General features: G+C 36.1%; 1 protein-coding gene across 1 annotated transcript in view; it reads right to left on the bottom strand.

The window, feature by feature from the left end:
* The window catches only part of SUSD1 (sushi domain containing 1), a 311,600-nt gene that overhangs the window by 66,805 nt on the left and 232,718 nt on the right, over positions 1–12,077 (bottom strand). Inside the window, exon 14 of the mRNA XM_072598065.1 lies at positions 2,080–2,335. Within this exon, the coding sequence (XP_072454166.1) occupies positions 2,080–2,335 (256 nt within the window). The remainder of the gene's footprint in view (positions 1–2,079; positions 2,336–12,077) is intronic.

The raw sequence follows: 12,077 nt of genomic DNA, 5'->3' as shown, positions 1-12,077 counted from the left end.
GAGAATTCAACCATAGAAAATTATTATGGGAATAGAGAAGACTGGAGTTCATCTTCAGAGGAGAATACTGAAGTAAAGAAATCCCCAAAGAATAACATCAAATGGTCACTTGCCCAAAAAGAATTCTTAGAAGATCTTTAAAAAGAGTTTAAAAACCAAATGACAGAGATGGAAGAAAAACTAAAGAAAAAAATAAGAATAATTCAAGAAAAACAAGGAGGTTATGAAAGGAAAGTCAAGCAATTAGAAAAGGAAATCCAGAATGTTAAGGAAGAAAATGACACCTTGAAAATTAGAATTGGGCATAGTGAAGCCAGGGAAATTATAAGAGATCAAGAAATAATTAACCAAAATATGAATAATAAAAAAATAGAAGAGAAAGTGAAACATAAGAAAAACAACAGATTTGGAGAATAGAGCCAGAAGGGAAAATATAAAAATAATCAGACTAAATGAAAGTTATGGTCAAGAAAAGAATCTTGATACAATAATACAAGAAATAGTTAATGAAAAATTTCCTGAAACATGGGAGGAGGGGGAGTAGAAGTAGAAAAACAAATTCATCGATCACCACTTAAAAGAGATCCCACGAAGAAAACTCAGGAACATCATAATGAAATTCCAAAACTCCCAGCTCAAGGATAAAATATTAAAAGCATCAAGATTAAAACAATTTAAATATAGTGGTGCCACAATTAGACTCACACAAGATCTAGCAGCAGAGATATTAGACGACTGCAGGTTTTAAAACATAACATATCAAAGAGCAAAAGAACTAGGGCTCTGGCTGAAAATATCCTACCCTGCAAAGTTAAGTATTATTCTGAATGAAAAAAAAAAATGGACATTTGATCAATTCTTGGACTTTCAAGAATTTGTTAAAAAAAAATCCTGAACTTAATAGAATATTTGATATACAAGAACCAAGAGAAATATAAGGTACATACCAAAGATTGATTATATCAGATTCCTAAGGACAGACTTTACTTTTCATATATATAAAATGCAAAATGTATGTCTAAGATTCTTATTAATAATTCACTAGCTCATAAGTAAGATTGGGGAAAACCTGAGAAGAATATGAATTTAAAAAGTAAAACCATTTAAGAACAGCTAAAAAGAGTATTTTATACACCTCATTTGAATGAGGAAGAATCAATACAGGGGAATTAAATGGGGGAAGAGGACTAGTAGTTCTGGTATCCTACTTTCAACAGGAATGGGTTTAAGAAGAAACAATACATAAATACTTAGAAGAGTAGAAAAGTCTTCTAAATTCACAAGAATTCAGGGCCACAGGGAGTGGGGAGAGGTTAAAGGAGGAATCTTTAGAGGGGAGAGGGGAAGGAATAGGTAAAAGAGGGGTATATAAAGGTGCTTAGATTTATGGGAATGGGAACATAGGGCAGGGATCCTTGGAAGGGGTAAGTAACCGGAGAGCAAGATAGTGGGAAGAAGTAAAGTAGAGGAGGCAGGAGGGATAGGAAACAAGAGATATGCACAAACATGAAAAGACAAGAATCAGGAGTAGAATATGTTTGGGAAAGCATATGTCTATACATGTATGTATATATGTATATGTGTATATATCTGTGGCTATAGAGAAACATATCTAACCTTTATGGTAGACTTCTGGTGGGATGGGAGGAAGTGGAAAAAAGAACAAAGTAAATAGTGCACAGCAGAGAACAAAAGAACTCACAACGAAGCAAAGAAAAGATGGACATTTTTCAACACAAGTATTATTTATCATACAGACTTTCTTGAAATGAAAATGTATTGTTTACATAATTTGAATCCTCTCAAGTTCTGCCATGCACATGACATGCTTTTTTTTTTTAACTTTGTATTTAAGTTTCAATATTTAAATTTATGTTATGTTTTTGATTCTTTTCCATATTTATGTTCTGGCATTTGAGTCTACAATAAAATTTTACAAAAAGAAAAAAAAAAGAAATGAAGGTGATGTAAAAACAAAAAATAACAGTAAAGAGTAACCATCCCCTCAGTGTCCCCAAAATCTCAGAGTTTAGACTTCATAGAAATAAAATCCATAATTTTTGAGGATTCTGAATGTACCTGATTCCATTCACTGTTGATCCGCAATATAATGCAGTAATCATTTCTTGGTTTCAAGGGTGCATTGTAAAACTTCCCATAGTACAGTCTGTCACCAAGAGAGATCTCTCGGGCATCAGGGATGTCTTTGGCCAGGATTTCTGCAGCCACATATCCCTTGGTACTTGAGTCATTGCTAAAGAAAGTGGTATCTTGTATAGAATCACAGGGAAACTTGCTTTGGAGAGCCAAGGGCAGCACCAATACTTGATATGAACTAGAATTAAACAGAAAAGTACATATCAGATCAAAGACCCATCTGATCTTACTAGACCAAACATATTTCTGGGGCTCAGAAAATCCAGGCATTATTTCAGAAAACAGTGCAAAATATTCCTACCAGATTGTGAATGGGAATCAGAGTCAATTCTGATCTTAGATACTAGGAGAGTTTTTTCTTTAACTTGTTTGTGTATTTTAACACAAAATTTACAATGTCTGAACTCATGTAGTCCAACATGAACCTCCTCATAGTTATTAATCTCCTTTTCAGATGCCAAAAACACTAAAATAAGAAAAAAAAACACTCGCCTTCAACAAGTGTCCTTTGTGTTCTAAAGTTTATTTAATTAATAGGTTTCATGTGGTCAGAGAGAAAAGCCCTGTTATAAAAATGGACAGCGTGATTACACCTATCAAGTTGGCTAACATGACAAAATAGGAAAATGATAAATGTTGGAGAAGTGGGAAAACTGGAACACTAATGTATTGTTGTTGGAATTGTGAACAGACTCAATCATTCTGGAGAGCAATTTGGAACTGTGTCCAAAGGGCTACAAAAATGTGAACACCCTTTGATCCAGCAATAGCACATCTACTCCTGTATCCCAAAGAGATCATAAAAAAGGGGAAAGGACTCACATGAACAAAAATATCTATAGTAGCTCTTTTTGTGGTCACCAAGAATTAGAAATTGAGGGGATGTCCATCAATTGGGGAATGGCTGAACAAGTTGTGGTGTATGAATGTAATGGAACACTATTGTGCTATAAGAAATAATGACCAGGCAGACTTCCAAAAAACCTGGAAAGACTTGCATGAACTGTGAGTGAAGTGAACAGAACCAGAAGAACATTGTACATAGTAATAGCAGCATTGTGCAATGAGCAACTTGGATGGACAGCTCTTCTGAGCAATGCAAAGATCTTAAGATCGTTCCAGAAGACTCATGATGGAAAATGCTATTCACATCCAGAGAAAAAAATGTGGAGTCTGAACGTAGATCAAAGCATAATATTTCCTTTCTCTCTCTCTTTCTTTTCTTTCTTGTGGTTTTTCCCTTTTGTTCTGATTCTTCTTTAACAACATGACTAATGTAGAAGTATGTTTCATGTGACTGCACATGTATAGGCTATATCACATTGCATGCCATCTTGGGGAGGGAAAAAGAGGTGAGGGGATTTAGAACTCAAAATCTTATAAAAGTGAATGTTGAAAACTAATAATTAATTAATTGTAAAAATCACAAGAAAAAAGGATAGTGTAGCTACTTGAAGATAGGCAATCATAGGGACTGGAGAAGGAATAGACCTTAGAGAACATCAACTGAATCTCTTCATTTTACAAATCAAGAAACTGAGGCCCAAGGAGGTTAAGTGACATGTTGAAGATCATATAGTACAAATGGGATTCATATTCAAATTTATGATACAAATTCATGCTCTTTATTCTGTATTACATTTAATCTTCCAAAAGGAACTAGTCAATCCCATGGGCTCTGAAAGAAAGCTCAGCATGATCTCTAAATGAGAGGCAGAAGGTTACAGGGAATACAGCCCTGGCCTAGGAGTGAGGAAGATTTGGGTTCAAGTCTTGCCTCCGAATTTGTGACTACAACAAGTCATTTAACCTCTGTAACCCAAGCAACTTTCTAAGAGGATCTGTAATACCCAGAGTTTCTTCCATTTCTGGAAACACAGTTTTTTCTCTGGGGATAGACAGCATTTTTCATCATAAGTCCTTCATAGTTGTCTTGCATCACTGTATTTGATGAGCATAGTTAAGTCATTCACAGTTGATCATCTTAAAGTACTGCTGCTATTTTAGATATGGTACATTTCACTTTGCATCAACTCATGTAAGTCTTTCCAGGCTTTTCTAAGAGCACCCTGCTCATCATTCTTACACCAGCACAATAGCATTCCATCATAATCACATACCACAATTTGTTCATTCCCAATGGATGGGCACCCCCTCAATTTCCAGTTCTTTACCACCAGAAAAGAGCTGCTATAAATATTTTTGTACATATAGGTCCTTTTTTTATTACCAATTTTGGGATACAGACCTAGTAATGGTATTGCTAGATCAAAAGCCCTTTGGGCATAGTTCAAAATTGCTCTATAGAATGACTGAATCAGTTCATAACTGCACCAATGGTGCATTAATGTCTTATTTTCCCCACCTCCCCTCCAACATTGGTCATTTTCCTTTTCTGTCCTCTCAGCCAATCTAACAGATAGGAGGCATGTCAGAATTGTTTTAATTTGCATTTCTCCAATCAGTAGTGAGTTAGGGCAATAGATAACTTTGATTACTTCATCTGAAAATTGATCATATCTTTTGATCATTTATCAACTGGATAATGGCTCTTATTCTTATATATTTGACTTAGTTCTCTATATGTTTGAGAAATGAGGACTTTATCAGAGAAACTCGCTTCAAAATTTTTCAGTTACTATTGTATTTCCCTTCATCCTATCCCCACCCCACATCATTTAATTCTATTCTCTCTCTCCCTTCACACCGTCTCTCCTTAAGAGTGTTTTGTTTCTGACTGTTCCCTCCCCAATCTGTCCTACCTTCTGTCACCTAACCCTTTTTCTTATCCCCTTCTCCTTCTTCTTTCCTGTAGGGTAAGACAGATTTCTATACCCGATTAAGTGCATATATTATTCCTTCTCTGAGTCAGTTTCGGTTAGAGTAAGGTTCACTAACTCCTCTTTATTTCTCCCATCATTATAAAAGATTTTTCTTCTTTTATGTGAGATGATTTACCCCATTCTACCTCTCTCTTTTCCTTTCTCCTAGTGCATTCCTTTCTCACCACTTAATTATATTTTTAGATAAAATCCCTCCATATTCAATTCACACCTGCATCCTCTGTCTATATATACTCCTTCTAATTGCCCTAATAATGAGTAATTTTTCATAAGTATCATCTTCCCATGTAGGAATGTAAATGGTTTAATCTTATTAAGTCCCTTATGATTTTCTTTTCCTGTTTACCTTTATATGTTTCTCTTGAAAATCAAATTTTCTATTCAGCTCTGGTCTTTTCATCAAGAATGCTTGAGTAGGGAAGGTGGCCTAGCCATACCACACCTTAAATTGTATTATAAAGCAGAAATCATCAAAACTACTTGGTACTGGTTTAGAAAGTGTGGTGGATCAGTGGAATAGGTTAGTTACCCAAGACACAGTAGTCAATGGCTATAGTAAACTACTGTTTCATAAACCCAAAGACCCCAGCTTCTAGGATAAGAACTCACTATTTGTCAAAAACTGCTGAAAAAATTGAGAATAGTATGGCAGAAACTAGGCATAGACTAATATCTTACATCATATACTGAAATAAAGTCAAAATGGGTACATGATTTAGATATAAAGGCTGATACTATAAGCAAGCTAGGAGAGCAGGGAACAGTTTACCTGTCAGATTTATGAAGAAGGGAAGAATTTATAACCAAACAAGAGATAGAGAACATTATGAAATGCAAAAAGGATGATTTTGATTACATTAAATTGAAAAGTTTTTGCACAGAAAAGCCAGTGCAATGAAGATTACAAGGGAAGCAGAAAATGGAAAGAATTTTTACAACCAGAGTCTCTGATTTCTAAAATACATTGAGAATTGAGTGGAATTTATAAGAATAAAAGTCATTCCCAAATTGATAGACTATCAAAGGACATAAACAGGCAGTTTTCAGATGAAGAAATTAAAGCTAATTACAGTCATATGAAAACATGTTCTAAATCACTATTGATTAGAGAAATGCAAATTAAAATAACTCTGAGGTACCATATCACACCTATCAGATTGGCTAATATGACAAAACAGAGAAATGGTAAATGTTGGGAAAGATGTGGGAAAATTAGAACACTAATGCATTGTTTGTGGAATTGTGAACTCGACCATTCTGGTGAACAATTTGGAAATATGTCCAAAGGGCTATAAAAATGTGCATAACTTTTGACCCAGAAATACCACTTCTGGGCCTGAATGCCAAAGAGATAAATAAATATGAAAAGGACCCACATGTATAAAAATATTTATAGCAACTCTTTTTGTGGTAGCCAAGAATTGGAAACCAAGGGGATGCCCATCAGTTGGGGAATGGCTGAACAAGTTGTAGTATATTAATGTAATGGAATACTATTGTGTTATAAGAAATGATGACCAGGCAGAGTTCCAAAAAACCCTGGAAAGATGTACATAAACTGATAGCTGACTAAGGTGAGCAGAACCAGGAGAACATTGTACACAGTAATAGCAACACTGTACAATGACCAATTTGGACCAACTTGCTCTTCTTAGCAACGAAAGATTCTAAAACAGCTCCAAAAGACTCATGACAGAAAATGCTATCCATATCCAGAAAAAGAACTTTGGAGTCTGAATGCACATTGAAGCATACTATTTGCTGTCTTTATTTCTTTTTGTTTTGATTCTTCTTTCTTGTGGTTCATCCCATCAGTTCTAATTCTTCTTTACAAGATGATACCTGTGAAATATGTTTAATATGAATGTATATGGAGAATTTATATCAGATTGCATGCTGCCTTGGGGGTAGGGAGAGAGATGAAGAAAATTCAAAACTTAAAAGCTTATAGAATTGAATGTTAAGAAATAAAAATAAATTAATTTTTTTTAAAAAAAGAATATTTGAAAGTCCTCTATTTCAATGAATTTCCATTTTTTTCTCTTAATGATTATACTTAGTTTTGCTAAGTAGGTGATTCTTGGATGTAATCCTAGCTTCTTTGCCCTCCAGAATGTCATATTACAAGCCCTCAAATCCTTTAATGTAGAAACTGCTAGATCTTATGTTATCCTCATGGTAGCTCCCCCATACTTAAGTTATTTCTTTCTGCCTGCTTCAATATTTTCTCCTTGACCTGGGAACTGTGGAATTTGGATATAATATTCCTGGCAGTTTTCATTTTGGGATCTCTTTCAAGAGGTAATTGGTGGATTCTTCCAATTTCTATTTTATCCTCCAATTCTAGAATATCAGGACAGTTCTTCTTGGTAATTTCTTGAAAGATGATTTCTAAGCTCTTTTTTTAACCATAGCTTTCAGTTAGTCCAATAATTTTTAAATTATCTCTCCTGGATCTATTTTCCAGGTCAGTTGTTTTTCCAATGAGATATTTCATACTATCTTCTACATTTCATTCTTTTGGTTTTGTTTTACTTCTTGATTTCTTGTAGTCATTAGCTTCCTTTTGCCCAATTCTAATTTTTAAGGAATTGTTTTCTTCAGTGAGTTTTTGTACCTTCTTTTTCATTTGGACAATTCTACTTTTTAAGTAGATCTTCTCTTCACTGAATTTTTGTGCCTCTTTTTCCATTTGGACAATTTCTTCTCCTCAATGTCTCTTTTGTACTTTTTTAAAACCATCTGGTCTATTCTGTTTTAAGGTGGTATTTTTTCAGTATTTTCAGTCTCCTTTATCAAGCTGTTGACTCATTTTTCATTATTTGCTTGCATTGTTCTTATTTCTCTTTCCGATTTTCCCTCTACCTCTCTTATTTGATTTTCAAAATCCTTTTTGAGTTCTTCCATGGCCTGAGACCAATTCACATTTTTCTTGGAGACTTTGACTTTGTTATCCTCTTCTGAGTGTATATACACTGATCTGCTCTATAGTTCTCAATGACACCAGAAAAAGAAAACAAAAATATTGGCCTTCACCAACTATTTACTGCATAATCATAGATCTCTTAAAACCCAAGTTTCAGTTGCATTTTTTAAAAATTCTAATTTATTTACTCATTTTTGGTTTTCAAAATTCATTTCCACAAGATTTTGAGTTCCAAATTTTCTCCCCATCTCTCCCCTCCACCCACCCCAAGACAACGTGCATTCTGATTACCCCTTCCCCCAATCTGCCCTCCCTCCTATCACAGCCTTCCCTTTTCTTATCCCCATCCCCTCTATTTTCTTGGAGGACAAGATAGATTTCTCTACCCCATTGCCTGTATATCTTATTTCCTAGCTGCATGCAAAAACAATTTTTAACATTTGTTTTTAAAACTTTGAGTTCCAACTTCTCTCCCTTTCAATTACATTTTTAAAGAGGTAGGGGCAAGGAGAAGATAATGGAAAAGCACAGAAATATTACTAGCATCTCAGTTCACAAAGAGTTTTACATGTGTTATGGCCTGTGAGCTTCACAACAACACTTTGAGGTAGCTACCATTGATACCCCTTCCTGTTGTTCTTATTGTTGAGTTGCTCTGTTCTGCACAACTCTTCATGACCCCCATGGACCATAGCAGCCAGACCCTTCTATTTTCCACTATCTCTCAAAGTCTGTTCACGTTCATGTTCATTGCTTCCATTACTTTCTACTCATCTCATCCTTTAACATTGACTTCTCCTTTTGCCTTCAATCTTTCCCAACATCAGAGTCTTTCCCATCTTCTCATTATGTAGCCAAAATATTTAAGCTTCAGCTTCTAGTGAATAGCCTGAATTAATCTATTTAAGTATTAAGTATAAATTATTTGAATATTTAAGTATCAATTTATTTAAGTATATTTAAGTAAGTATTAAGTCTTTAATTTATTAAGTATTTAAGTATTGACTGATCTCACCACCTTGCTGTCCAAGGAACTGTCAACAGTCTTCTCTAGCACCACAATTCAAAAGCATCAGTTCTTTAGCATTCAACTTTTCTTATAGTTCAGCTCCAGTCCCTACATTGTTACTGGAAGAACTAAAGTTTTTACAGATAAGGAAACTGAAGCCTAGAGTCATATGGTAAGTATATGAGGTAGGATTTGAATTTGGGTCTTCTCGACTCCAAGTCTCAGTTTTCTATCCTTTTTATAACCTGGCATTGTACTCATCCCTACTGTGTAAACTACAGGAAATACCATCTTAACACCCATGTATTAGGATTTGTCTGCTGATTGCCATTTTCACAAGGCAAACAATGCCAGGCTTCAACCAGGTAAAGGGAAGCAGCTGTCTTTAATCATAATAACAGCTAGCATTCATAACTTTAAAGTTTGCAAATCACTAATCTTACTTGATCTTCAAAACAACTCTGTGGGGTAGGTGCTATTATTATTCCCATTTTACAAATAAGGAAACTTAGGCAGACAAGGATTAAGTGACTTACTCAGAGATGGCACAGCTGGTAAGTGTCTGAGGCAAGATTTATACTCAGGTCTTTCTGATTCCAAACCCACACTCCTTCTACTATGCCACCTAGTCTTAATTCTACCACTCCTTTAGGATCCCATCTACTTTGTCTTAAGAAAACACTACTCTTGGGGGCAGAGCCAAGATGGTAAAAGGAAAGCAGAAACTTCCTTGAGTTCTCCCCAAAATCCTTCCAAATACTTGTAAAAAAATGACTCTAAACAAATTCTAGAGCAGTAGAACCTACAAAATGGCAGAGTGAAACAAACTTCTGGTCCAAGACAACTTGAAAGGTCAACAGAAAAGGTCTGCTGCACCAGTCTGAGAGAAGAGCTCAGTTCAGTGTGTGTCGTGCCAGCCCAGACTGAGCCCCAGCAAGCATGGAGTAGGCCTCAGGGAACTGAATCACTGCCAGCTGTGGCAGTTTCCAGACTTCTCAACCCACAAATGCAAGACATAATTTAGAAGGTCAGTAGAAAATTTCTGTTGGTCCTGAGAGAGAAAGGACTATGGTCTGACCCCAATCCCAGGGTGGCAGTGGTGGTGACAGCAGCAGCAGCTACTTCCAGAGCTCTTGACCCACAGACAGGGGAGGGATTGAGTGGCAGATCAGAGTGAGATTCCAGGGATCTCTTTGCTCGCACTAAGGAAGGACTCTCTTGCTTTGTCCTTGTTTAGATCTGGGTTGCAGTCCTGGGTGGTGGTCCTGGGGCAAGGAGGAGTGCTGGCATGGTGTAGCTTGTGGCAGCTGTGGAGAGGCAATCCTCCTCACAGTTCCAAGGCAGAAAAGAGTTCTCGTGGCTGTTCACAGACCAGAGCACAGACTGAGAGAGGAGTAAACATCTCTCCTTTGATCACATAATCTTGGAAGAACTAAATATTTGCAGATCCCTAGGAATATCTCTAAAAACAGCTGCACAAAACCCCTGAAGCTTAGGACAGTGTACTCTTTACTCTGGAAGCAGAGCCCTAACTTAGCAAAGAGCTGAAAAGTCAAGTAATTGACTGGGAAAATGAGCAAACAGTGGGGGGGGGGGGGGGGGAATCAGACTACAGAATCTTACTTTGGTGATATGGATGATCAAAACATACAACCAAAAGAATACAACAAAGTCAAAGATCTTACACACAAAGCCTCCAAGAAAAATACGAATTGGTTGCATGCCATGGAAGAGCTCAAAAAGGATTTTGAAAGTCAAGTAAGAGAAGTAGAGGAAAAATTGGGTAAAGAACTGAGAGTGATGCAAGAAAATCACAAAAAACAAGTCAATAGCTTGTTAAAAAATAGACTAATCTAAATACCAAAAAAAGTCCTGAAATGAGGAAAAGAATTCCTTAAAAAACACAATTGAGCAAATGGAAAAGGAGGTCCAAAAGCTCATGGAAGAAAATAATTCTGCAAAAATTAGAATGGAGCAGATGAAAATGAATGACTCTATGAAAAACCAAGAAATTATAAAACAAACCAAAAGAATGAAAAATAGAGGACAATGTAAAACACCTAATGGGAAAAACAACTGACTTGGAAAATAGATTCAGGAGAGAGAATTTAAAAATTATTGGACTACCTGAAAGCCATGATCACCAAAGAGCTTAGACATCATCTTTCTAGAGATTATCAAAGAAAACTGCCCTGATATTCTAGAACCAGAGGGGAAAATAGAAATTGAAAGAATCCACCAATCACACCCTGAAAGAGATTCCAAAAGGAAAACTCCCAGGAATATTGTAGCCAAATTCCAGAGTTTCCAGGTCAAGAAGAAAATATTGCAAACAGCCAGAAAGAAACAATTCAAGTGTTGTGGAACCACAATCAGGATAACACAAGATTTAGCAGCTTCTACGTTAAGGGACCAGAGGGCCTGGAATATTATATTGCAGAGGCCAGAGGAGCTAGGATTAAAAATAAGGATTACCTACCCAGCAAAACTGAGTATAATACTTCAAGGGAAAAAATGATTATTCAATGAAATACAGGGCTTTAAAGCATTCTTGATGAAAAGACCAGAGCTGAATAAAAATTTTGACTTTCAAACAGAAGAATCAAGGCAAGCATGAAAAGGTAAGCAGGAAAGAGAAATCATAAGGGACTTACCAAAGTTGAACTGTTTACATTTCCACATGGAAAGATGATATTTGCAATGGAGTAAATTATCTCACATAAAAGAGTCAAGAAAAGGCTTTTACAGTGGAGGGGAAGAGGAGGGAGGTGAGAAGGAATGGGTGAACCTTACTCCCATCAGATTTGACTGAAGGAGAAAATAACAAGCACACTCAATTGGGTATGAAAATCTATCTTACCCTACAAGAAGGAAGGGGGAAAGGAATAAGAGAGGAGGGATGATAGAAGAGAGGGAAAATGGGGAAGGGGTAGTCAGAAGTAAACACTTTTGAGGTGGGGCAGAGTCAAAGGAGAGAATAGAATAAATGGGGAGCATGATGGAGAGAAATATAGTTAGTCTTTCACAACATGACTATTATGGAAGTGTTTTGCATGATTACACAAGTATAAACCACATCAAATTGCTTGCCTTCTCAATGACGGTGGGTGGGGAGGGAGGAAGGGAGAGAATGGAGAACTCA

The sequence above is a fragment of the Notamacropus eugenii genome, chromosome 3 (assembly GCF_028372415.1).
Source record: "Notamacropus eugenii isolate mMacEug1 chromosome 3, mMacEug1.pri_v2, whole genome shotgun sequence".
NCBI classification, from domain to species: domain Eukaryota; kingdom Metazoa; phylum Chordata; class Mammalia; order Diprotodontia; family Macropodidae; genus Notamacropus; species Notamacropus eugenii.
Note: the sequence above shows the minus strand (reverse complement) of the source record. Positions and strands in the feature narration are given on the sequence as shown.